We start from the raw sequence: 27,880 nt of genomic DNA, 5'->3' as shown, positions 1-27,880 counted from the left end.
GTTGATCTGTGATTTTTTTTTATCTCAGAGTTGACTTCTAAAGGGGTTGGGACAAGCTTTTGACATCATGTTGTACCTGGGCTTTTTTTTTTTTAATCCGCATTTTGCGGATTACATACAGATGAACTGCGGGGGACATTTCACGGAACACGGTCCTGGAATTTGCGGACCAGAAAAACACTACGGTCGTGTGCATGAGGCCTTAAAAGAAAACTGCACATATCACAAATGAAGAATCTGCTTTCACAGTGTTTGCATGTATTCCTCACTGTTACTACTATGTAGTAGACATATTGCATCTTGCGACAATGAAGCTCTGCCCAGGACAGGAACGGTTTAGAACATGACGTAGAATATGATGCTCCATGGGACATAGTTATTAGTAAATAGGCATACGTGCCGCAGCCATCACCATATTAGATATTTGCATGATGAAAAGGGTCATAGGAAGACTGGGGTAGTGGAGGCATGTTAGGGGAGTCCAGGACATAGAATTAGCAGGATAAGATCCTATAAATCGGGATAGTTCCAGGACGGTCCTGAAGCTGTTACTAGCTACGGTATGAAAGTGAAGCGAGTTAAGTCTTATTAGTAGAAATAAGCATGAGACTGATTATGAAGCGTGCCACTGCCTTTACAGGAGTCAGTGATGCCTTCAGAGGAGTTCATGCGACCTCTGCTCCTGGGCATGCGTGTTTATAGTCAGACAAACAAGTGTTTTTTGCATGTGATTCGACTGCCGAAAAGTGCAGAGGCATCCAATGAAGATCCTGACATGGATATTTTCAACAAATATTAACTGGGATAACCTAATCATGTACTTTGTGGTGCTCCATGACACTGCCATGGACCCCATGATGTTACTGGTGAGTTCACTTCACAGGCGAGATAATGTCACTTACGGTGAGACACTCAGCTGATTGACCAGCCAAGTGCCAAATGTATTTAAAGGGGCTGGCCGCTTTATATTTAATGTTTTCTAAACAGTGGATATGGGGGATATATGCCACTTAATAACATACTGTGGTCAGATGTTCTGCGCCGTTTTGTTTCATTTTGAAGCACCATCCCCTTATTATCTGGGCTTTCAGGCAGCCCTCCCCTCTTGTCCCAAGAATTACTTTCGGTGGAAGGGCACGTGACCCTGCGTATCTACGTCTCCCATTATAGTTTACATGCGCAAATGAAAGCTTCATATAATACCTTCATCTACGCTTGCGCACCAGGAAACTACTGCAGAAACAATGCATTACAATGAGAGACGCTGATGGACGGGTTCACGTCATGTGCCCCTTCATCAGTTGTAATTTTCTAAATGAGAGCAGAGGGGCTACCGATGGAGGAGACCTGGATAACCAAAGGGCGGTGCTACAAAAAGAAATAAAACTGGGTAGAACTTCTAACCACCGTATATCAATAAGTGCAATAAATACCCCTTATCCACTGTTTATAAAACATTATATGTAAAGTTCCAATCCCTTTAATGAAGTCGAAAGCAATCTGTCCAGTGATTGTGCAGCTTATCATAGAAAAAAGAAGAATGTCCTATGAAATGACACAATAATCGAATTAAAATTTTACGCGAACAATTATCGACCGGTGTCTGACTAAAAAGTGATTAGTCTAATTGTTATTTTTTGCCAGTCGTTGGCTTTCAATTTTAAGTGTATGGCCAGCAGAGTATTATTTAACTTTCCTACTGATCAGTCCGCTCCAAGCCTAACGCTAGCCGTGCACTAGAGATGTTGAATGTCCAAGGAGGCCTATTTGAACAATTTTTTGCTGACTGCTGGCGGCTTTTTGTGTTGCAAACCAAAGTGACAGAAGCCAACCAATGGGAGACGTGTGGAAAAGCTTATCTGCCGTTTTGGATTTTTTCAGTCATTTGGGATGTTGTTCATGCCAAATGACATGGCAGTTTTCGCTGCCATTAAGGGAAAAACTTGGTCGGCCACAATGCTTAGGTAAGCCTACTTTTCAAACATCAAATCACAGGTATCGGGAAAACCATGGGTGTGCCAAGAAAATATTCTTCACACCATTGCACCACCTCCACCAGCCAGAACTGTTCACACCTGGGTAAAAGGACAGGTGTCTATAAAAAGTGGCCATTCATTCTAGAACTCTGTATTGACCACTATTATTGTTGTACATAGTAATTAGATCGAACCTAAGACCTCTATCTTGTGATATAAATAGTGATTTATATTAGGGTAAAACTATGTTCTGTTCATGTTCATCAATGTTAGAGATTTGCAGCTAATATATTCAAGCGCTTTTTATTCATGATGATCACATTTGGATATAATTTCATCGGTGGGAGCTGATATTTTGATAGATGTCGGTTGAGGTTTCAGGCATTTCTTGAGAAGTTTTGACTTGTTTCGTCTTGGACTTTACTACACCATAGACAACGTTCTAATGCAGAAATAAAATACATTCACTAGAGAAGCGAGCTAGGCTAAGGTCTCTGAGAATAAAATTACAGGTGTAAAGTGTATTCTTAAATATAATCTTTTGGAGACAACCCTTTTTTTTAAAGAAGCCGACTAATCACCCAGAAGCTTCTTTCACCCGGAGTGATCAACTGTTTTCTCCTGAGCAAATGTACCATTACATGCAGATTATTCAAATGAATGGCCGTCCGTGTAATGCATGGACGCGCTGGGTGCACCAGAGCTGGAGCCTTTCTCACAGAGCGGTTCTCCTTTCTTGCACATATTGAGGATTCACAGGTGGGGAACCCCACTTTATGATGTCTCTATGCCGCAATAGGTCATATAGACGGGATGTCCTAATGTGACAACCTTTTTAATCATTAAGAACCTTGTTATTTTGGTTAAATTTATGTACATAGAAAAAATATTAATTTTATCAGATCTTCGTAGGGCATATTATTGAAATCCATGGTGTTTTCAAGTCCTAGAGAACCCACTTAGTACGTGACTCAGCACCACAACTCATGCCCTGAAAAAATGTGTTCCCAGCTCATAGACCTCCACCATTGTTGTCTTATAACAGGTCTACATGACTTAGGTAATTTAAAATGGTATTCCCATTTAACTTGATCCTAAAATAGGGCTTAAAGAGAATTTCCCCCCTTTTTTTTATCATGTTGTTTTTCAGTCGAAAATTCTGTAGAGATTAATTTATTGAAATTATCTTCTAGCAGTTGGAGCTACGAAATTCTGACAGAGCTTTAAATCCGCTGCATAGACATAGATTTAAAGAAACCAACAAGCTTTCCATCTGCAGCCCCCACAAGACGGAGCTTACTGCATACTGCGTTGTTATTGAGTAGAATGTATAAACGGTAAGGAGTAAACTGCGTAGCTCCCTCTAGTGTTGGCTGCCGGCAGCCTTTATATTCTCTTTTAAATCTCTGTCCACGCAGGGAATTTGGAGAATTGTTTCAGAAAAGTTTAGTTCTGAGAGCTATAAAATGTATATGCAAACCTCTATCACAAAAAAATGTAAACCACTTAAAATTGGAAGAAAGAAAAATCATTCACTTTCAGATCTGTAAACTACCCCATATAAATCTTTCTCAAGTTCAGTCATTGGTAGTACTTACAGATCCATTTTCTTCTGGCAAATTATCTAGAAGATGAACAAAAGAAAAACACATAAGTTTTTCTTTCATGAATATAAATCCTTTTGGTTAACTGGGCCATTTTCACTATACAGAGGAGAACATACACTGATCAGCCATAACATTAAGACCACTGAGAGGTGAAGTGAATAACCATTATTATCTCGTTTATAATAGCGCCAGTCAAGGGGTGGGATATATTAGGCAACTAGTAAATTGTTCTTGAAGTTGATTAGTTGAAGCAGGAATAATGGGCAAATCTAGGGATCTGAGCAAATTTGAGCCGGGCCAAATTGTGATGGCTAGGCAACTAGGTCAGAGCATCTCCAAAATGGCAGGTCTTGTTTGGTATTTCCCGTATGCAATGTTTAGTTCTTTCTAATAGTTGTCCAGAGAAAGACAACTGATGCACCTGCGACAGGGTTATGGGCGCCCAAGAATCATTGATTCGCATGTTGGGCAAAGAGCTACTGTAGCACAATCTGCTGGAAAAGGTAATGTTGGCTATGATAGAAAGGTGTGAGAACACACAGGGCATCACAGCTCATTGAATTTTAGTCTGTATAGCCGCAGACCATTCAGGCTGCCCATGTTGAACACTGTCTACTGCCGAATGCGCCTACAATGGGCGCGTGAGCATCCAAACTGGACTGTGGAGTAATAGCAGAAGGCGGCCTGGTCTGATGAATCACGTTTTCGCTTGCATCATGTGGAATGCCAGGGGCATTGCTTACCTAGGTAAGAGGTGGCACCAGAATGCACTTTGGGAAGAAGCAAACCAGCAGAGGCCGTCTGATTCTCTTAGGCTGTGTTCTGCTGGTAAACCTTGGGTCCTGGCATCCATGTAGATGTTTCTTTGACACGTATCACCTACCTAAATATAGCTGGAAACAAGTACCCCCTTCATAGCAACGATACTGCCTAATGGCAGTAACCTCTTTCAGCAGGTTTATGCGCCCTGCCACACTGCAGACATTGTTTAAGAGTCTTTTCCCTGCCAAACGTTGTTGTAATGCTAGCATTGAACTAATTACCGTAAAGTAGACATGTAATACATTACAGAAAAAAACATTGCAAAAATTTAGTCTCTAGCCCAACAAACGCGTGCTAAACTAATGCTTGCTAAAAATGGCTAAACTATATCTGGTTCTGGATCTGGTTCTGGATCAGTTAAAAAATCTGCTGGGAACGTCTTGGTGCCAAATACCACTGGACACCTATTGAGATCTTTGTGAATTCTATTCCTTGACAGGTCAGAGTTGTTTCTGAGGACGAGGGAAATCCTACACAACATTTGACAGGTGGTTTAAATGTTACGGCTGGTCGGTGTAGATGTTCCTAGTTGTGCTCTAGGTAACTGGCATAGAGTCAAATTCCCTGCAGTCACCATAACGAAGATACAGAAATAACCCAGTGCTTGGTACTAGATAAACATGTGTTGAATATACTTACTTTGTGGCCTTCTAGTTATGTTCAGGACCGCATAATTAACTTCAGCTTCAGTAGCGAAAAACGGCTCGAAAATCGGCGTGCAGGGAGAGGAAAATCTGCCTCAAAGTTCCAAACGGAATTTTGGGGCAGATATTCCTCCTGCAAAATACTCCGTGTGAACATAGCCTTATGGAGCTGTGTTTTTTTTTTTAAACTCCTCAATTATGTAACTGCACACTACTAGTTCTAAGCCGATGAAGTGTTGTGAACACATGAGTATTGTCTAATTGATTTGACCAGGAGCGGTTATAAGGCGTGCTTAGCGTATTCTAGGGTGGTGCTAAACCTGTAACTCTTTTCCTATTGGTCGAGGGATGGGTGCCTTTTTAATTTCTGCCTAGAGTCCGGTTCAAATGCTCAACAAGTTTAGATGGAAGATGTAGCAATACTTTTTCACCAATTTAGCCTCTTCCTGACATCCCCCGTATATATATATGACTAAGGTCGGGTGGGGGAGTAAGGAGCAGGATCACCATCTCAGCCCGCTTTATAGAATGAGCGTGTCGGCTGTAGGTATGAGCCGAAACTTCAGTGCAATGAGCGGAATCCCATCCATTTAACCCCTTAGATGTTGCGGTCAAAAGCGATTGCTGCATCTAAGCCGTTCGAAACTTGGGCTGCCCCTGTGATTTTGCATTGGCCCCCCTGCGACGTGATCGCAGGGTCCTGATGGTTGGCATGGCAGCCTGTGGGCCTTATAAAGGCCCCCAGGTCCGCCATCTTTGTACTTCTATGAAGCCCTGTAGTATTGCAGTATATTATGCAAGTGATCCAACGATCGCTGGTTTATATTTCCTCGGGGGACTAATAAAAAAGTTATATACAGTTGAATAAAGTTTTGTCTTTTTTTTTTTTTTTTTTTTTAATTTATATATAAAAAATTATTAAAAGTAAAAAAACTAAAACCTTTTCCCATTTCCCCCAAACACAATGTAAACATTTTTTAAAACATTAACATACCTGCTGTCACCGCATCCGTTAAAGTCCGAACTACTACAAAATAACATTATTAAACCGACAAGGTGAACGCCATAAAAAAAAGCAACTGCCAGAATCAATGTTTTTCACATAATATCCCACAAAAAACTTAAATAAAATGTGATCAAAAAGTCTCATATACCGATGGGAACTACAGCTCGCCCCACAAAAGAATAAATAAGTCTTAAGAGTTATGGCTCTCAGAATATGACGACACAAACCAAATTTTATTTTTAACAATCTGTTTTATCTTTGTAAAAATAGTAAAAAAATTATACATTTTGTATCGCCGTAATCATATTGACCCGCAGAATAAAGTTAACATGGTTTTTACTGCGCGGTAAGGCTTTTGGAAGGTGAGGAGCAAAAAACTAAAGTGAAAATTCAAAAAATAGCTGCGGAAGAAAGATTTTAATCAACTAAAAGAGGAAGGTTTTCATTCCATCATCAGGCTCAGCTATTGATACATAGGAAAGTGAGGTAAAGATACTAGAACTGAACGAAAGAGAAAGCATTTTATCAAAAGAAAATTACACTTTTCAGCAACTTTCTCTAGTTAAAATGTGAAATTGAGGGACTTTTGCAAATCCATAATTTTACTTATCATGTGACTTAAAATCAGTACAAGTTGTTTCCTCCTTTTTTTTCATGTCTAAAGCTGAATTTATAATTGTGCAGGTTTCACGTTACCGGAGAGCATAATGAGTTCTGAGATGACCGTTATACTGAGCTAAGCTGTTACGTCATATGTCTGACAGCCGAGTGATGCTAAACCGCTGTCTGTTTCCAAGGACAACCAGCAGAATTATTAAACTAGCCTAGTATATGAGTAGAAAAAATGACATTCAATAATTCTAAAATCTTTACAAATAACAAAGTATTTGTAATATTACTTTTTATTACTGGTAGTGTAAGTTTAATAACATGGCAGATGTTTTTTGTTTCCTTCTTGGCGCCTTTGTTCTTTGGATGCCTTTTGATGGCTGTTGGTTGTTAACAGGCAGAAAATGTCTTGTTCTGTACAGTAAGATCAGGGCGGTGACAATGAGGACTAGAACCAAGACCAGCGAAGTCACTGAAACTGCTGTGATAATGTGATTTCTCTAAAACCGAAAAACAGGCATTTTGATTAATTCACACTTTCCCACTGGGGGTTTCCTAAGTTTGCAAATGGAAACACAAACTGTTTGCAACCTATTCTCACAAAGATGGACCTAGGTCCGAAACACACTTCTCCGAACTGTTGTTTTTTTTAAATTATTCTTCATCACAAAAATAAAGTGATCATGTAAATCCATAGGCATTAATATAGAGTTGGTCCTCCCTTTTGTAGCTAAAACATCTTGCACTCTTCTGGAGCTTTTTGCAAGATTTTGGAGTGTGCCGGTGGCAACTTTTGCGTCTTCATACAGAAGAACATTTGGGAGGTCAGACAATGATGTTGGAGGAGAAGGCCTGGGTCACAATCTCCGTTCTAGTTCATCCCAAAGGTGTTCGATGTGGTGGAGGTCAGGGCTCTGTGTGATCAGTCAAGTTCTTCCACACCAAACTCACCCAACCAACCAACGCCCCATCCATGTCTTTATGGACCTTGTGCACTGGGTCACAGTCACGCTGGAATAGAAAAGGGCCGAACCCCAAACTGTTCCCACAAAGCTGGAAGTATATGATTGTCCAAAATGTCTTGGTATGCTGCAGCATTAAGATTTCCCTTCAGTGGAGCTAATTAGCTGACCCTGAAAAACCTCCCTTTAGCATTACCGCTCCTCCACCAAACTTTACAGTTGGCACAATACAGACACGTACTTCTGGCATTCAATAAACCCAGACTCGTCCATCAGACTGCCAGATAGAGAAGCGTCACTCCATAGAACGCATTTCCACTTTTCCAGAGTCCATTGGCGGAGGGTTTACACATCTCCATCCGACGTTTGACATTGTGCTTGGTGATGTAAGGCTGGCATACAGCTTCTTTTTTTTGTCTAGATTGCTAGTACTGCTCTTTGTGTCTTCTTTTGAATTTACTGTTACTAATCCTGCTTGAACTCGACCATCCCTACCTGCCGCCTGCCCTGACATTTTGCCTTTTTATCATGACAACTGTCTGCCTCTTACTGTGACCACTGGCTCTGCTGACCGTAAGTGAACATCTGCTGCGTGCCCTGACCTACACTTTAGTTTGGACCTTGCATCTGTCTGCTGTCATTGTACCTCAACTATCCACGCTGGCCATTGCTAAAGGAGACTACTCTGGGGGTAGCAACCTGGGAATACTAGCGACCAAGTACACATTTCCATATGGAGATTAAAGCATCAACATCTAGCTATCTCCACTCACCAGTTTATCCCAACGCACCATCCTCCAATATTTAATATTCACAGACAGGCCCCGTAAAGGGTAGCCACTCATCCACATCTTGGTGATAGACAGAATATTCAGTGCAGCTCATCATACACAAAAGATGAATGTCCTCCAAAATTACCTATTTCTGCCGATTTATTGAATTAAATTTTTATGCGAATAATGGCTGACTGACCAAAATATGCCGAAAAGTTGATTGGTAACGTTGTAATTTTTTGCCGACCATTGGCTGAAACTTTCAATCTTAAGTGTATGGCCAGCAGATTACTTAAGTGTCCTACTTATAAGTCTGCACCATGTCTAAAACTACCATATGCTAGAGAATTTGAACGGCCAAAGCGGCCGGTTTAGACTATTTTCTGCAAACTGTCTTTTTGTGCTGTACACGAGCGTGACCAACAAGAGGTTTCTGTGGAAACGTTTATCTGCCATTTTGAATTTTCTTTCGGACTTTTGGGGTGTTCTTCATGCCAAGTTACAGATCTGACTCCCATCAATAGAAGCCCAAACCAGGCCACAGATCAAGGCAGAGATTGATTTGCAATTTGTCATTTTATCTTATCTATCTTTATCTCCAGAAAGACAAACGTTACGCACCAACCTTGAAAGACAAGACGTTCTGAAAACGACTGTCTGAAATCTCTAATGTATGGCCATCTTAAGTCCTTGTGGTTCAAAAAATCCCGCAAATATCAAGATATTTGGAGTCAGTAGATCACTTCTTAAGGCTAAAAAAGAACAAAACTTCATCAAATTCAATGTCTTATCCTACAACGTTGAAACAAAGGAAGGCAAAACAACTCTTATGAGGCAGTTTCCCATTGTATCATATCAAAGAAAATATACTGAATGGCAACTTTATTAGAAACACCCATCCAGTAGCACGTTGGACCTCCTTTGGCCTTCAGAACTGCAACAACTCATTGTGGTATAGATTCCACTTGGTGATGAAATTGTTCTGAAGGAAGAGTGGCCCTTGTGAACAGGATAGCTTCCCAGTTGCCACTCTGACCAGGCTATGTATTTCCACTGCTCAGTAATCTCAGTAGCTCTTTTGCCCACTGGAGTCTTGCCTTTCTGTTCTCCTTAGACAGAAATGGCACTGGAACTGGTCGTCGGCTGTTACAGCCCATACAGTGAAGGAAATAAGTATTTGATCCCTTGCTGATTTTGTAAGTTTGCCCACTGTCAAAGACATGAACAGTCTAGAATTTTTAGGCTAGGTTAATTTTACCAGTGAGAGATAGATTATATAAAAAAAAAAGAAAGAAAATCACATAGTCAAAATTCTATATATTTATTTGCATTGTGCACAGAGAAATACGTATTTGATCCCCTACCAACAATTAAGAGTTCAGCCTCCTCCAGACCAGTTACACGCTCCAAATCAACTTGGTGCCTGCATTAAAGACAGCTGTCTTAAATGGTCACCTGTATAAAATACTCCTGTCCACAGACTCAATTAATGAGTCTGACTCTAACCTCTACAACATGGGCAAGACCAAAGAGCTTTCTAAGGATGTCAGGGACAAGATCATAGACCTGCACAAGGCTGGAATGGGCTACAAAACCATAAGTAAGACGCTGGGTGAGAAGGAGACAACTGTTGGTGCAATAGTAAGAAAATGGAAGTCATACAAAATGACTGTCAATCGACATCGATCTGGGGCTCCATGCAAAATCTCACCTCGTGGGGTATCCTTGATCATGAGGAAGGTGAGAGCTCAGCCGAAAACTACACGGGGGGAACTTGTTAATAATCTCAAGGCAGCTGGGACCACAGTCACCAAGAAAACCATTGGTAACACATTACACCGTAATGGATTAAAATCCTGCAGTGCCCGCAAGGTCCCCCTGCTCAAGAAGGCACATGTACAGGCCCGTCTGAAGTGTGCAAATGAACATCTGGATGATTTTGAGAGTGATTGGGAGAAGGTGCTGTGGTCAGATGAGACTAGAATTGAGCTCTTTGGCATTAACTCAACTCGCCGTGTTTGAAGGAAGAGAAATGCTGCCTATGACCCAAAGAACACCGTCCCCACTGTCAAGCATGGAGGTGGAAACATTATGTTTTGGGGGTGTTTCTCTGCTAAGGGCACAGGACTACTTCACCGCATCAATGGGAGAATGGATGGAGCCATGTACCGTCAAATCCTGAGTGACAACCTCCTTCCCTCCACCAGGACATTAAAAATGGCTCGTGGCTGGGTCTTCCAGTACGACAATGACCCAAAACATACAGCCAAGGCAACAAAGGAGTGGCTCAAAAAGAAGCACATTAAGGTCATGCAGTGGCCTAGCCAGTCTCCAGACCTTAATCCCATCGAAAACTTATGGAGGGAGCTGAAGATCCGAGTTGCCAAGCGACAGCCTCGAAATCTTAATGATTTACAGATGATCTGCAAAGAGGAGTGGCCAAAATTCCATCTAACATGTGTGCAAACCTCATCATCAACTACTAAAAATGTCTGACTGCTGTGCTTGCCAACAAGGGTTTTGCCACCAAGTATTAAGTCTTGTTTGCCAAAGGGATCAAATACGTATTTCTCTGTGCACAATGCAAAAAAATATATATAATTTTGACTATATGATTTTCTTTTTTTTTTTTTTATATAATCTATCTCTCACTGGTAAAATTAACCTAGCCTAAAAATTTTAGACTGTTCATGTCTTTGACAGTGGGCAAACTTACAAAATCAGCAAGGGATCAAATACTTATTTCCTTCACTGTACGTGCTAATGAGCAACGTGTTGTGTGCTCGGACATGTGATTTGGAGCGCCAGTGTTGTATTCTGCTTCATTTTGCTTGACTGTGCACTGTCTGTTCATGGGAATGATTCTTGACATACTCTTCTGACCCCTTTTTAAGGACGAGCTGTTGACGTCCTTAGGATCCCCTTTTGTTGGATGTTTTTCCTCGATGATACCTTTCGCCGTATTCTTTTGACATTTTTGTACAAAGACCCCCTCAAGGTTGGGATTTTTTTTTAAATACTGGCCCCAGCTAGACTAGCAACGGTGACCATGCCTTGTTTGAAGTCACTGGTGGTGGTTCGATAGTTTTTTTTTAAAATTAATTCATTTTTTTATTTTTCCCTCATTCTTCTGTGGATTTGCACTAAAACTGATCCACGGAAATCTTGTTCACTTAATTCTATGCTGCACTCTGGGGTCACGTGTCTTATTTCCAAACAGAGAAGCTGGCGGGGGTCTCTAACAAATTGGACATTCAGTGTATCTCTATTAGATGAGTGTTGTGAGGTTTAAGCATGTTCTATGATTACAGTGTCTTAGCAAATTGGAACATGCTGTCTAGAAGAAGTCAAATTGTTGATGCAACCAAATGTCTCGTTAAACTTCTCCTTGTTGAGATTTAGAGGTTTTTTGTGACCATATGTAGAAGTGAAAGTAGTTGCTAGAAATTTAGAAGTTGCCAACGTGAAGCAAGTGCATGTGGACAGAAGATCATAGTAATGATCGTAGTTCCTCAGACGTTACTGGCGATTACATATGTAATTAAAAAGACGGGGCAGGGAGAGTGTAGTAACACATGACTACAGAATGGAGATACATAGGCCTGTATGGGACCTGTATAAACAGAAGCTTTTTTTTTTTTAATCAAGACTATTTGCAAAGTTACTTTCATTTTTTTAAGTTTAGATGCATTGGAGTAGTACAAAAATGTAGCAAAAGTATACACACCCTTTAAGTTGTTACAAATGGATAACTAGATGGACGCAAACAAGGGAGATCAATGAATCTTTTATTTCATATAATAAACATATCACAAACCAGAAGTTATTGCTGTGAAAAGGCGAGCAGAAAACATGCTAAACAGTGCTACAATGCAACCCTTCCGAGTATTCATAAACTTCATGATCACGATTGTGGTCATTGTTGTGGAAGAATTGTTTGTAAATCCTGGTCTTAAAAGAAAACTGCACAAATCACAAATGAAAAATCTGCTATCACAATGTTTGCATGTATTCCTCACTGTTACAACTATGTAGTAGCCATATTGCATCTTGCGACAACGAAGCTCTGCCCAGGACAGGAACAGTTTAGAACATGACAGTAGAATATGATGCTCCATGGGACATAGTTATTAGTAAATAGGCATACGTGCCACAGCCATCAGCGTATTAGATGCTTGCGTGTTGAAAAGGGTCATCGGAAACACGGGGTAGTGGAGGCAAGTTAGGGGAGTCCAGGACATAGAGTTAGCAGGATAAGAGCCTATAACTCAGGACGGTTCCAGGACGGTCCTGAAGCTGTTACTAGCTGCGGTATGAAAGTGAAGCGAGTTAAGTCTTATTAGTAGGAATACGCATGATACTGATTATGAAGCGTGACAGTGCCTTTACAGGAGTCCGTGATGCCTTCAGAGGCCTTCATCCAACCTCTGCACCTGGGCATGCGTGTTTATGGCAGAGTAAGACAAACAAGTCGTTTTTGTATGTGATTCGACTGCCGAAAAGACCAGATGCATCCAATGAAGAACCTGACATGGCTATTTTCAAGAAATATTAACTGGGATAACCTAATCATGTTCTTTGTGTTGCACCATGACACTGCTATGGACCTCATGATGTTACTGGTGAGTTCACTTCATAGGCGAGATAATGTCACTTACTGTGAGACACCCAGCTGAATGACCAGCCAAGTGCCAAATGTATTTAAAGGGGTTGGCGCTTTTATATTTAATGTTTTCTAAATAGTGGATAAGGGGGATATATGCCACTTACAAACATACTGCGGTCAGATGTTCTGCGCCGTTTTGTTTAATTTTGAAGTGCTCTCCCCTTGTTATCTGTCTCCAGTCTGCCCTCCCCTCTTGTCCCAAGAAATACTGTTGGTGGAGGGGCGCTTGACCCCGTATAACGGTTCTCACCGGTTTGTTTGTGGATCCTCTGTGTCGTCCAGGAGATGGTGCTTTTAACCCAGGGCAACGCTTGGCACAGCAGGTTTTAGAGGCAGTTGGATGTATAGGCCAGATGTCAGGACAGGCAGCAGACGTCGTAACATGTATCGATAGCAATAGGTCAAGGCAGACGGCAGGCAAGGATTGTCAAGTACAGGCAGAGGTCACAACGGGAAATCCAGATAAACGCAGAAGGGAAGGTAACAGGGAAACTGGGTACAGGGTAGCTCACGGGGAACTTGATTGAACAATTAAAGATTCAGAGGAAGGAGGATCCTTAAATAGGAAGTATGGGAATTTTGGCACGCGCTGGCCCTTTAAGAAGGGAAGTGTCAACGCGCGCCCTCTAGTGGCTGCAGCCGTATACATCATGGATGACGACCGCGGAGGGAGGTTAGAGAAGCACTTACCTGACCCCGCCCAGAGCCAGCAGAGCGTCCGGATCGGGTAAGTGGAGCTCTGGACGAGCAGAGACTTTAGAAGAGGCGGGGAATGACATGGCAGCCGTTACACCCCGCGTATCTGCGTCTTCCATTATAATTCACTGCGCCTGTGCTAGTTTCCTTGTGCATGCACAAATGAAAGCCTCGTATAATACCTTCATCCGCGCTTGCGCACCAGAAAACTACTGCAGAAACAATGCATTACAATGAGAGAGAACTGATGGACGGGTTCACAGCATGCGCCCCTTCATCAGTTGTCATTTTCAAGATGAGAGCAGAGGGGCTATGCATGGAGGAGACCTGGATAACCAAAGGGCGGTTCTACAAAAATAAATAAAACTGGGTAGAACTTCTGACCACAGTATATCAATAACCGCCATAAATATCCCTTATCCACTGTTTATAAAACATTATATGTAAAGTGCCAATCCCTTTAATGAAGTGGAAAGCAATCTGCTCCAGGGATTGTGCAGCTTATCATACACAAAAGAATGTCCTACGAAATTATCCAATCATCGAATTTAAATTTTACGCGAACGATGACCAACCGATGTCTGACGAAAAAGTGATTAGTCAAATTTTAATTTTTTGTCAGCCGTTGGCTGAAACTTTACATTTTAGGTGTATGACCAGCAGAGTATTATTTAACTCTCCTACTGATCAGTCCTCTCCAAGCCTAACGCTAGCCATACACTAGAGATTTTGAATGTCCAAGGAGGCCTGTTTGAACTATTTTTTTGCTGACGGGTGGCGACTTTTTGTGTCGCAAACGAAAGTGACAGATGCTAACCAATGGGAAAACGTGTGGAAAAGCTTATCTGCCGTTTTGGATTTTTTTTCAGTCATTTGGGGTGTTGTTCATGCCAAATGACATGATTGCTTTTCGCAGTTTTCGCTGCCATTAAGGGAAGAACTTGGTCGGCCACAATGCTTAGGTAAGCCTACTTTTCAAACATCAAATCACAGGTATCGGGAAAACCATGGGTGTGCCAAGAAAAATATTCTTCACACCATTGCACCACCTCCACCAGCCGGATCTGTTCACACCTGGGTAAAAGGACAGGTGTCTATAAAAAGTGGCCATTCATTCTAGATCTCTGTATTGACCACTATTATTGTTGTACATAGTAAGTAGATTGAACCTAAGACCTCTTTCTTGTGATATAGATAGTGATTTATATAAGGGTAAAACTATGTTCTGGTCATGTTCATCAATGTTAGGGATTTGCAGCTAATATATTCCAGCGCTTTTTATTCATGATGATCACATTTGGATATAATTTCATCGGTGGGAGCTGATATTTTGATAGATGTCGGTTGAGGTTTCAGGCATTTCTTGAGAAGTTTTGACTTGTTTCGTCTTGGACTTTACTACACCATAGACAACGTTCTAATGCAGAAATGAAATACATTCATTAGAGAAGCGAGCCGGGCTAAGGTCTTTGAGAATAAAATTACAGGCGTAAAGTGTATTATTAAATATAATCTTTTGGAGACAACCGTTTTTTTAAAAAGAAGCCGACTAATCACCGCAGGTTCAGCTTCTCTCACCCTGAGTAATCAACTGTTTTCTCCTGAGGAAATGTAGCATTACATGCAGATTATTCAAATGAATGGCCGTCCGTGTAATGCATGGACGCGCTGGGTGCACCAGAGCTGGAGCCTCTCTCACAGAGCGGTTCTCCCTTCTGGCACATATTGAGGGTTCACATGTAGAAAACCCCACTTTATGATGTCTCTATGCCACAATAGGTCATATGGACAGGGCATGTCCTAATGGGACAACCTTTTTAACCTTGTTATTTTGGTGGAAATTTATGTGCATCGAGAAAATATTAATTTCTTAGGGCATATTATTGAAATCCATGGTGTTTTCAAGTCCTAGAGGACCCACTTTGTACGTGACTGAGCACCACAACTCATGTCCTGGAAATTAGTGTGGTCCCAGCTCATAGACCTCCACCATAGTTGTCTTATAACAGGTCTACATTACTTGTCAATAGGTAATTTAAAATGGTATTCCCATTTAACTTCATCCTAAAATAGGGCTTAAAGAGAATTTCCACCTTTTTTTATCATGTTGTTTCTCGGTCGAAAATTCTGTAGAGATTAATTTATTGAAATTATCTTCTAGCAGTTGGAGCTACGAAATTCTGACAGAGCTTTAAATCCGCTGCATAGACATAGATTTAAAGAAACCAACAAGCTTTCCATCTGCAGCCCCCACAAGACAGAGCTTACTGCATACTGCGTTGTTATTGAGTAGAATGTATATACGATATGGAGTAAACTGCGTAGCTCCCTATAGTGTTGGCTGCAGGCAGCCTTTATATTATCTTTTAAATCCCTGTCTACGTAGGGAATCTGGAGAATTGTTTCAGAAAAATTTAGCTCTGTGCGCTATAAAAATGTATATGCAAACCTTTAAAAATGTAAACCACTTAAAATTGGAAGAAAGAAAAATCATTCACTTTAAGATTTCTAAACTACCCCATATAAATCTTTCTCAAGTTCAGTCATTTGTAGTACTTACAGATCCATTTTCTCCTGGCAAATTATCTAGAAGATGAACAGAAGAAAAAAAACATCAATTTTTCCTTTCGTGAATGTAAATCCTTTGGGTTAACTGGGACATATTTACTATACAGAGGAGAACAGACACCGATCAACCGTAACATTAAGACCACTGAGAGGGGAAGTGAATAACCTTTATTATCTCCTTTATAATAGCGCCAGTCAAGGGTGGGATATATTAGGCAACAAGTAAATTGTTATTGAAGTTGATTCGTTGAAGCAGGAAAAATGGGCAAATGTAGGGATCTGAGCAACTTTTACAAGGGCCAAATTGTGATGGCTAGGCAACTGGGTCAGAGCATCTCCAAAACGGCAGGTCTTGTGGGGTATTCCCGGTATACAGTGTTTAGTACTTTCTAATATTTTTCCAGAGAAGGACAACCGGTGCACCTGTAACAGGGTTATGGGCGCCCAAGAATCATTGATGTGCATGTGGAGCAAAGAGCTACTGTAGCACAATCTGCTGGAAAATGTAATGTTGGCTATGATGGAAACATGCGAGAACACACAGGGCATCACAGCTCATTGAATTTGGGGCTTGTGTAGCCGCAGACCATTCAGGCTGCCCGTGTTAAACCCTGTGTACCGACGAAAGTGCCTACAATGGGCGCGTGAGCATCAGAATTGGACCGTGGAGGAATGGCAGAAGGTGGCCTGATCTGATGAATCACATTTTCGCTTGCATCATGTGGACTGCCAGGGGCGTCGCTTACCTAGGTAAGAGGTGGCACCAGAATGCACTTTGGGAAGAAGGCAAACCAGCAGAGGCCGTGTGATTCTCTTAGGCAGTAACCTAGTGCTTGGTAGTAGATAAACTTGTGTTGAAAATACTTACTTTGTTGGCTTCTAGTTATGTTCAGGACCGCATAATTAACTTCAGCTTCAGTAGAGAATTCATTGTCACCGCCTGAAAAAGAAACCATTCAATAAGCTTTGAAGTTATAATTGATCAGAAGGTCATCGAGCCTGAGCTGACCATAGACATTGGTTATAATGAACAATTCCGGTTGACTGTAGGTGAAGTTTTTGCATAAATGAGCCCATCCAATTTAGATGCCTAATGGATATCTGCCGAACAATCTATCAAATTCTTTAGATTTTCTTTAGTCTTTATCATTGTCTGCTCTTAGACTTTTTTGTTGCGTGGTGAATATAAATATTGGTCAATATCTTTTTCGAGGTTCTACAACTGGTAACAACTTGGTATGTTGCTCAATGACTATTTGTCCAAGTGGTTGTCAACTAAACTCCATAGTCCATGTCCTCAGCTTTAGTATCGTTTACAAGTAAAAAATTAATTGAAATGATGGACTTTTCTATTACCTGTCGTCTGACGTTTATTATTGGACGACCGACGTTGATAGTATATGCACAGAAAAATCAAAATGATGACGATGAGCAGTGACATCCCCAAACTTATAGATAGTATGGTCATAAGAGAAAAATGATTTGACCCTACGGAGAGAGATGAATTCTCATTAGATAATGCTCTGACCGGACACAAATGTTAATAGTACAGGACAATGATTACCTTGTATATGGACGTATAGTTTCTTACTCTCCTTTACATTGCTGGTTGCTGTTTTTATCTTACATGTGTAAGGCCTCATGCACACGACCGTAAAAACACCTGTTATTGCGGGTCGTAATTACGACCCGCAATAACGGGCTCATAGACTTCTGTTAGCCACGGGTACCTTCCCATTTTCTCACGGGAAGGTGCCCGTGCCGTTAAAAAAATAGAACATGTTCTATTTTTCTATTTTACGGGCCGTGCTGCTATACTTTATAATGGCAGCACGGCTCGGAAAAGCGGCCGGCTGCCCGTGGCCGGCCGCGCCCGGCCGTGCTCGTAATTACGAGTCGTAATTACGAGCACGGTCGTGTGCATGAGGCCTTAGTCCAAGAATTTTCCTACTGAATGACCTGAACTTCATATTTATTAGAAAAGTTGAATCCCTGAACTTTGCTCCCTTCTCTGTAGAAGGCATACTGCAGTTGTGTACTAGGTCTGTGTACGCTAAGATTTGTGTCACATCGTAAGGTCATATTATCGCCCTCATTGACCAACTCTGGAAATACTTTCAAAAATGGAGGAGAGAAGAGCTCTGGAAAAAAATGAAATAATGACCCCCTGGCAGGAAACCGCTAAGCTGACTGTAAGAGGTTGTCATTAATATTCCGTTTGTAAAGCAATGATAAAAATGTTCTATGTGTGCTGTACTTTTTTTTTTGCCGCCCTAAGGGGAAATATATGAGTGTGCTGTTATCTGCAGGAGTCCAAAATGTTGTCTTGTTGAGTGGCGCATCATTTTTTGGGTGGCCCTTATGCCAGTCACATGTAGCGCTCTATGATGCCTAGAAACCATTTGGTCACAACTATACTTTTAGATCAGATGATGTTTTGGCCAAACTTTATGACCTGCATCAAGTTCTTGCATCGTTTGGTTGTCCGTAGAACTCATGCATTTTATGAGGATGGAAAATAAACTAGTGATTCTGTGGTCTCCAATGTATCATGACGTTTTAGAGTAATTCCAAAAAGTTACTGTACTTTATTTTGATTCATAAACAACTTTTCACAAGGCGAGACCTCGTGGGTGGTTCCATATCCAATAATGTGACGTTTTATTTAATATATTTTTACATTTAGAATTCCTACCTTGTACCAATATGATGAACCCATTACTAATCTTCATTGTAGTGGTGGTTGAGGTTTTCACTTCGCAAGTATAATCCCCAGAATCCTCCTCCTGGGCGGACTGAACCTCATACTTATTAGATGAATTAAATTCCTGAACCTTCTGTCCATCTCTGTAGAAAGCAAACTGCACTTCTGTAGTCTTTATGTATGGACTAAGAGTCGTGTTACATGTCAGGGTCATGGGATCTCCTTCTACTGTTAAATTGTTGGTCACAGTAATCTCTGGATGTGAGAAGAGCTCTGATGGGAAAATAAATTATTTATTAGGATATTCCACTTTCCCCAAACATAAATCCATGCATGCTCCAGGCAGAGGAAAAGTTCTCATATGTAGAATCCATAACCATCGTCTATACTCACCTTCTATCTGGATTGATTGCTCTGCACTTTTCTTCCTTACTTTTCCATCTGTAGTTTCTACTGCACATGAATATTTCCCAGAATTCTGCAGGTGCACAATGTAGACATCATAGGTATCATTAGAACTAAATTTTTGAACAATCCACTCTTCTCTATAGAAAGCAAACCGCAGTTGTGTGTTCTGTCTGGAAGGATGGAGACTTGTCGAACATGTTAGGGTCATGTTATCCCTCTCAAATACTGGGTTTGCAGTTACTCTTGTTGTTGGAGTCGTGAACAGCTCTAGAAAAGGAACATAGTCATAATAATAATATGTTAATGATTGTTTACATTTGCTGGGATATATTTAATCGATGGAACTAACAGGTTTTTTTTCACGGTTACCAACAGTACGAGAATGCAGGGAAGACTTTAATGGGAAAAACATGTCTATACAAAACAGTTCTTAAAGGTTCCCTGAATTCCTCCCTCAGCCTATTAAATTCCAGCAACATTCATCATGATATCCATCACTTCCTAAAAGTTGGGCTAGCACACGTGAAACTAGGAAAAGGGGTAGAGCTTAGGCCAATCCACTCCTGCATCTCCGTCCATTTATTCTAAGTGACTCTTAAACTATGTAACACCCCTTGGCTTATCTCCAGTCAAATATGGAGAAGGTCAAGAAAAGATGGACCTATAATTTCCTTTGCCAATTGCCTACTAAAATGTTCGTTTCAGAATTAAAGTCTTGCAGATAGCAGGGTGGTCTGTGATTTTATCCTCTATTTGGGATAAGATTGAAAGAAGACACAAGCCCATGAAGTCTAACCTATACTCTGACTGTGTTGATCCAGAGGAAGGGGAGACCCCCTATGCAGTGAATGCCAATTTCCCCATACTAGCTAAAGAAAAATAATTTACCTTCTCCAATTATTGCAATCAGAGCAATGCCTGGATCAACGCCTCATCTCCATAATCTAGTACTTATAACTTGTAATATTACATCTTTCAAGAAAGGTGTCAAGGCCCTTCTTGAAATTGTTAAAATTTACAACCATTACAACATCTTGTGGCAGTGATTTCCATCTTCTCAATACTCTTACAGTAAAGAATCCCTATTTATGATGATAATGGTAGAGGATTCCCCCTATACAAATATCCTTGGATAAATCTCTGTACTGTCCATTTCATATATTTTTACATTTTAATTATAACGCCTCAAAACAGTTTTTTTCTAAATTAACCCCAAGTTTGATGACTTTTCTTGGTACTGCAATCCACCCATTTCTGTATTTCCCTTGGTCGTGCTTCTCTGCACCCGCTCAAGTTCTTCCATGTCCAAAATTGTACACAATATTCCATGTGGGGTCTGACCATTGATTTGTATAGAGACAAAACCTATGTTCTTGTCATGAGCATCTAGGCTTCTTTTGATGAACTTTATCTGTGAATACTGGAGAGACTTGTAGACCATTCATTGCCCTTCTTCACTGTTCCAAGTATATAATTGCATTAGGAAGTTGTGAACCCTCATTCTCACCTATTATAGCAATATTGAAACTATTACTTCTCTTCTTTACTCTATTGTCTGATGTTGTAACTTCACAGAAATATCTACCAGAATCTGTCAACTGAACAGACTGGTCAAGACACTTACTGGATGAAGTATACCCCTGAATGATCTCTACTTCTCTGTAGAAAGTAAACTGCAGCTCTGTGGTCCGTCTGTGTGGACTAAGACGAGTGTCACATGTCAGGGTCACGGGATCCCCTTCTGTCAATACATCGGGGGTCATTCTAATTTCTGGGATTGTGAATAGCTCTACAAAAGTAAGAAAGAAAGTTTATTGGAGTGACGTCTTAGAAGAGTCTTTCTGCTTTCCAACTAAGTAACTTTGCCGTCTCTTCAACTCTGTGCGTTTCATTGCTATTCATCCAACCACTGTGGTAGTATCCGGAAAATATAATGTCAATCCTCAATAGTAGGGGAGCTGTGTACATGTGAACGGGAGAACATTGACTCTTCTATAGAAGGTCCAATCAGACTGAATGTTCCTGATTTCCTGTCACTGCTTTGTAAAGTGAACACATTTTATATTTTTGCTGTACAATATTGGTTTCCTGACAAATTGTTATGAAATGAAAACCGCTCCATCCAGATTAATGGGACCGTGACAGAAATGTCTGCCGCGTGTGAATTCATCCCTCTCCATTTCTCCATTCTTCACTCTTAAACCCTCAAGGAGGTATGCTCTACAGCTGACACCAGTGGGGAGTATAATAACTAACAGATATCAGCCAGAAATAGGATTGGAGAGAGTGGATTTTTCTAGTGTTCATCATTCGGTATCCGTTGTTCTTGGGCTACTTGATTGATGATGAATGATTTCTGCTGGAGGTTGTACATGTCAGGCAATATGTTTCAGGATACGCCTCTGTGTAGAGCCATTGTCCGGCTTCTGTAGTACAGACTGGTTTATTGATTTGGGTGTTGGGTCAATGACCATTGATTGTCCTTGAGCCATATAGGACTAGATATTTGTAATGGCCGCAGTCCGCCGCCTCCCCTTACCTGCTGACGGCCACGACCTTCCTCCTCTGGCCGACGTCTCCTTCCCCAGAAACGTCGGCGCATACGGCCACTCTGTCCTGCAATATCCGCGAGGGTGCGTACGCACACTGGTTCCCAGCCTTACAGGGCATATGTAAAGAATTCATTATTTCCCAGATCCCCCTGGACTATAAAAAGGGCACTGCCTTTTTACTCCTTGCCTGATCGCTGTTGTTGTCTACCATATGTTCGTATTGCAAATGGTCCCTTAGTGTTATCCTGCTCCCAGTGTTCCCGTGCCCTGCTACCTGTATCTCATGCTGTGTTTTGTTTCTGAACCTTTCTAGTGTTGGAGTCGTGTTGTGCCGCCTTCTGTTATACACCACGTCTGGTGTCATCTGCCACTCCTGGTATCATCTACCATGTCTGGCGCTACCTGCCACGTCTAGCCCTATCCGTGCCAAAGCCTCTGCTACTGTCTGGACTATCTCCGGTACCCTTGTGCTACAAACTTTTGTATAGACGTTGCATAGACTGTGACTTGGTCAGCTGCCTCTCTGCTACGGTGGAGCGGCTTAGTGGGTCCACATACCCCTAGATTGTGACATTATTCTACTATATATGTTACTCTTATGTAACTGTTAAAACAAAGTTTGTTATGTAGCAATGATAATGGTCTGAAAAATGATGATGCAATATATAATAATAATAATAATAATAATAATAATGATATGAAGAAGTAGAGATCTTCCGAAATTATTTTTTCCAAAACTGTGAATCTAGAACCTTGTGAATCAATTTTACCATCTCCAATAATATACGCGGTCATTCCTCTACCACTGTAGATGATATTAGTCACCGAGGAGTTCTATGACCAAATTTTATTTCCTAATTTTATATAGAGCCAACATATTCCGAGGCGCTGTGCAGAAATGGTCATCACTCACATCCCCATTGGAGCTCACAATCTAAAGTTTAAATTACACTATCAGGATGTTTTTGGAGTGTGTGAGGAAACCGAAGTACCCGGAGAAAACCCACGCAAACACACGGAGAACAACCAAACTCCATGCACATGTTGTCCTTTGTTGAATTCGATTCCAGGACCCCAGAGCTGCAAGGCAATAATGCTAACCACTGATCCACAATCACAACACCGCAGGTGGAGTACATTCCTACAGGTCAAAGAATTAAGAGACTCCTGATGTTTATAATTTATAGTTCTTTATAATACACCCCTCAGCTGCTACAGAACCTCTTTATGAAGAGAGAGGGAGATATTACTGCCCACCATTAATTGCTATGAAGCTCTCTCTCATGCTATAAAGAAAAGAAGGTCTGTATAATTTGAGGTGTGTGTTATGAGGTTCTGCAGCAGCTGAGGTGTGCATTGTGATCTGCAGCAGCTGAGGTGTGTGTTATGAGGTTCTGCAGCAGCTGAGGTGTGTGTTATGAGGTTCTGCAGCAGCTGAGGTGTGCATTGTGGTCTGCAGCAGCTGGGGCACAGAAGAGTCTAATGTACAATGTCGGTGAATCCGTGGTTGGCACAGGAGAAATAACTTTCTGCAAATAAATTATAACAAAGTCAATGTAATGTTTCAACTGACGTGAATAAAAAACAATAATCGTCCTCATGTTTCGCATATAGGTGGACCTTACACTAAAATAACATTTAACCCTTGCATAGTTTTGGATAGTCCCACGTGCTGTGTAGATTTGCTGAGTGACTAATGCTAAGTGCACACTTGTGGAACATTTCCATTGCAGTTATGTTCTTATATTCTACATACAGATTGTGCTGCGGATTTTACCGTCTGCATTGCAATGGGGGAATTCTGCAGCAGAAATCAGGAAGAAAATCCCCAACATATAGCGCACGCAGTGAAGCTGATACCCCCCTTCCCCAGCATTGTACTGCACTCAACGGTTTGTGGAATTCCACCTTGAAATTCCACCACAAATTTACAGCAGGAGACAAAAGTGACTCCATCGTTGTACAAATGCTGCCCGGATAATTCATATATAAAGGATCCTGGATTTACCTTGAACAGATACAAAAACTTCATCTGCATGTTGGTGATATGATAATTGATAATGGACTTGTTTTATACATGTGTATGTCCCGGCAGTCGTCCTGTCTACATTTCCAATATACAATTCTTCATTATCTCTCCAGTCTCTAATGAGTCTCTTATATTTATAAAATATTGTCTGTCCTCCATAATACCCAGGATAGTGGTGACATCTTAACTTTAGCTCGTCCCCTTCATAGACATATAGAGGGGTCTGCAGGATGACCCAAGCTGTAATACAGAATGAAATAAGATGCAGGGACATATATAATCTCTTATCAGTCCGTGTCATACAACTTGTTACCTTGTGGGTATATTTGTGAACTGGTAGATTTACTCACCATCGCTAACCTCCAGTCTAACAGGGTCACTTCTTTCTCCAGTTCCGGGCTGACATTGGTAACTTCCACTCTGTGATAGTTCAGCATTTTGTATTGTATAGAACGTTCCATCGTGTACTTGATAATCGTCCTTGTACCATCTGTAATTCACACCCTGTCCTATAGTAAAGCCCACATCACAGGTCATTGTTATCCACTCTCTGGTAAATATCTTCTTGTAATTGGGGGTGAAGGTCACCACAGGTCTGATGGCAGCTCCTATAAAACATCATGTATAATACAGAGAAATAATAGTCACAATGACCTGCACGTTCTTCATACCTATTCATAGTACATATTAATATCACAACATGTAGAGAATCTGCAGTCCACATAGAAACGACCAGCATCGGCCTGTGGATATCTGATAATAATTTATTCTGGGAATTCACCTTCAAAAATGAAGCTTTTCAGTGGAGATTTCTATTACTTTGGGTGGAAATAATCCTATGTACATCCATAATGTAATTGTTACACCAGGTCGGTCCATATAACAATAGTTTACCCGTATGTTAGTGCATAAATAGTAAAATATCACAACAGCCAGAACGTGGAATAATCCTCCAAGTGTGAAGTTACACAGCGGATTATGTGACATACGTGACATCACTATTCTCCATATATAAGATTCTATTTTATAGAATAAGGAATGAAGAATAAAGCTGTAACTTACCTTCTTGTATGAGAGCCAACACTATAAAACACAATGGAAAAAGAGTTACCAGATATAATCTAGTCCTGGTACATTTCCTCATTGGAGATTATTACAGATTAGGGCCACCATTAGTGTATCTACACTTGTATTATAGAGAATTACAATGATATCCTGTCGTGTGCGTCACTTATCAGAATCCATTGCTTTGTGAGTAGCAGTGATGTTATATAGAGATCCTGTAATACTGAGGGATTCATGGGCCGGACACTCAATATGCTCCCAATCCGACCCACATTCTGATATTTCCCCTTATGTTACAGACACCTCCCAAATCCATGTCTATTGTAGCCATGATGATAATAATAATCACCATCAGACAGAAACTGAAGAGAAATGAAGATCATTGTACTTACAGAGTAATAACACGGACGTCTCTGCGGACATGATGGATGGAGACGATGCTGCCCAGCTTAAAAGGAGAAGTTGATTTCTGTTTGGTTCTTAGTGTAAAACAAGAAGGAAGGAGGGAGGGAGAATTGTGAAAATGTCTTTATATAAATAGGTTGTGTGAAACTGCAAAATAATATACTGTGCGGTGCCTAAATAGCAGTTCCACATAATACACAAATACCACCATACAGTGCTCAATAATGACAACACACAGTGACCAACTATCAGCTCCATATATATTCTAGTAACAGTGCTAAACAATGTCTAAATAAAAGTACTATACAGGTAATATTAAGATTCATGGTGGTCACAAGCCTCAGGAATTAAGCCATCTGCGCTTTTGCACCTTCACCAGGGGCTCGCTGGCCCTGTGCATTATCCAGACATTTACCTGTAGAAGAAAATATCCTGGAAATAAAACTACGTAATAATGGAAGCCATTTATATATTGTCTTCTACACATGATCTAGGGAGCAGGGGCCGTTCTAGCTGTACAACCACTTTCCATATGTCCCATTAAAACATATGGACAACATGGAGGGAAGAACGCCTTTCGGGATCCCCCCTATGAGCTAGAGAAAAGTGCTTCACAGTGTCTTCCGCTCTGGTGGACTCAACACAACCATATTTTGCATGGTCTCCCATTCATTCTATTGATAACAACTGATCACCGAGGTTTAGAGAAGTCGCAATTAGCTGATTATTCAGTCGGCTTTTTTTCTAAGGCTGACCAGATGGGACAACCCCTTTAGGGTTTATGATTAGTTTATTCGAGTTTTTAAAGCATGAGCAAAACTGGGAATTTTAGGAGTAAGTCTAATGACAATATCTCGTTCATGTGACGGCTGTTTTATTTTTTTAACGGCCGTCACGCGGCTGCATGTATTTCTATGGGGCTGTTCACACGACCATTGTTTTAACATTGTGAAGGGCCCCGCGAAAAATAGGACATGTCCTATTTTAGTCCGTTTTCACGGATCCCTCAATAGACTCAAGTCTATGAGAAATCTGAAAATAGGTCCCTCACGGGTGCGACACGGACATGAAAATTGGCAATTTTTCATGTCCAAGTTTTGCACTCGTTCATGTGAATCAGGCCTTAGCGTCCACCACAGCCCTGTTGCAAAGTAAAGTACTTTCTTCCCGATTCACAAAAGACTTTAACTCTTTCCAAACATCTTAGGGGCAATATCCTGATGAGATCTGCTGAAAGGGAATCTGTAGGGCTATCAATCTAATCAGTTAAATGCGTTGCAGCCTCACAACTCTGCAGGACAAATGGGACAGATTCTTCTTCTATACACCAGACCATGCTGAGAATGCTCCAAATTTAAAGCGTAAAACCAACAAAAACGAGATTTGGTCAGTAGTTCCTTTTTCTATAGCGTAAGATTTACACGCCTTTCATACCAGACACTTCTGAAAACTGTAGTAGCAATATAGTTTAAAATCATGGACTTAAACACCCGACTTTTTGATGCAGCTTTATTCCTTATACACAGATATGAAACTTTATTTCCCAGTATTGTTCACATGTCCCCTATTATTGAATATCTGTCACATTGTTAATTCTTGATCTTGAAACCAATGAGAAAAGTAACTGATTGGTAAACTCTGCAAACATGAAGGGGAAAACAGCAAAAAATAAAAGGAGAAGCCCTTTAGGCCTCTTGTCCCTCCTTGGGCCCATTGGACCCTTATTTCAACGATTTGGCAGATGTGGTCTACCCCGTTGCATCGCACCATGCATGGCAGGACTCACCAATAACATCGATCACGTGGAACTCTACCTTTGCAATTTTTTATGTGCAGCCTTCCTTACTCCTGTCACTGCTGGAAACTGGCGGTTTCCTCCTCGATTACTGCACCAGTCGTCTCCAGATCGTGACCCAAGAACTCGGAGATACCACCAGCTCCTGATTTCCACTCCTCTCTGCTGTGAGTACCCCTACTTCTGCCAATGCATGAAAATTGTATTGTAGGTGAAATAAGGTGGCAAAGCCAAAAGTAGAACACATAAGGTTCTCTTATTGTTATTTGGTTGATCCCTGTAACAAACTCTGATATTGTCATTTTGCATTTTTTACCTTTAACCATTGAAAGACCTTATTTATTTATCTCGCAGATCTTTTTGTAAACAGGGAGCCGCGCTGTCGACATGATGTAAATGTATAGGGACGAGCGATCGTAGTAACAATTGCTCCTTCCCATACATAGATCCTTGTGAAAGGACCAAATGAGCGCCGATCAATGAGCTGTCCCGTTGATCCGCGGTCATTTTTAAGGCTCATATTGGCCGGTGTAAAAGGACCCCTAGTCAGGGAAAGAGACAACTGCATTCTCTACATGTAACAGGCAGCACGG

General features: G+C 41.0%; 2 protein-coding genes across 8 annotated transcripts in view; one reads left to right on the top strand and one right to left on the bottom strand.

The window, feature by feature from the left end:
* METTL25B (methyltransferase like 25B) overlaps window positions 1-27,880 on the top strand; it is an 85,406-nt gene that overhangs the window by 49,214 nt on the left and 8,312 nt on the right. For 3 of the 7 annotated variants that reach the window (XM_075844700.1, XM_075844702.1, XM_075844701.1), the window contains exon 10: window positions 22,862-23,590. In XM_075844700.1, coding sequence (XP_075700815.1) covers window positions 22,862-23,164 — 303 coding nt within the window. In that variant the 3' untranslated portion in view covers window positions 23,165-23,590. Of the gene's footprint in view, window positions 1-22,306; window positions 22,453-22,861; window positions 23,592-25,386; window positions 27,718-27,880 lie in introns of those variants that run through there. The other 4 variants (XR_012851438.1, XM_075844699.1, XM_075844703.1 and 1 more) reach the window with 4 other exon arrangements.
* On the bottom strand, window positions 14,167-24,618 carry LOC142665142 (high affinity immunoglobulin gamma Fc receptor I-like). The gene is made up of 8 exons (XM_075844705.1): window positions 24,373-24,618; window positions 24,002-24,262; window positions 19,427-19,708; window positions 19,025-19,306; window positions 17,686-17,817; window positions 17,198-17,269; window positions 16,322-16,347; window positions 14,167-15,178 (listed from the first exon to the last, which is right to left on the bottom strand). Exons 1-8 carry the CDS (start codon window positions 24,557-24,559, stop codon window positions 15,071-15,073), a joined length of 1,350 nt encoding a protein of 449 aa, XP_075700820.1. The 5' UTR covers window positions 24,560-24,618; the 3' UTR covers window positions 14,167-15,070.

This window comes from Rhinoderma darwinii, chromosome 12, assembly GCF_050947455.1.
Source record: "Rhinoderma darwinii isolate aRhiDar2 chromosome 12, aRhiDar2.hap1, whole genome shotgun sequence".
Classification (NCBI taxonomy): Eukaryota; Metazoa; Chordata; class Amphibia; order Anura; family Rhinodermatidae; genus Rhinoderma; species Rhinoderma darwinii.
This window is presented reverse-complemented; position numbering and strand designations above follow the sequence as displayed.

What these genes read in the sequence shown, in the direction of transcription:
- LOC142665142 (XM_075844705.1), bottom strand. Translation starts at nt 24,559, where the DNA reads ATGACCTGTGATGTGGGCTTTACTATAGGACAGGGTGTGAATTACAGA. An exon ending in AGTTTTTGTATCTGTTCAAG is followed by an intron (nt 19,709 to 24,001) that starts GTAAATCCAGGA and finishes TTCCTTTTCTAG; the next exon opens with AGCTGTTCACGACTCCAACA. An exon ending in GCAATCAATCCAGATAGAAG is followed by an intron (nt 19,307 to 19,426) that starts GTGAGTATAGAC and finishes TTTTCCCATCAG; the next exon opens with AGCTCTTCTCACATCCAGAG.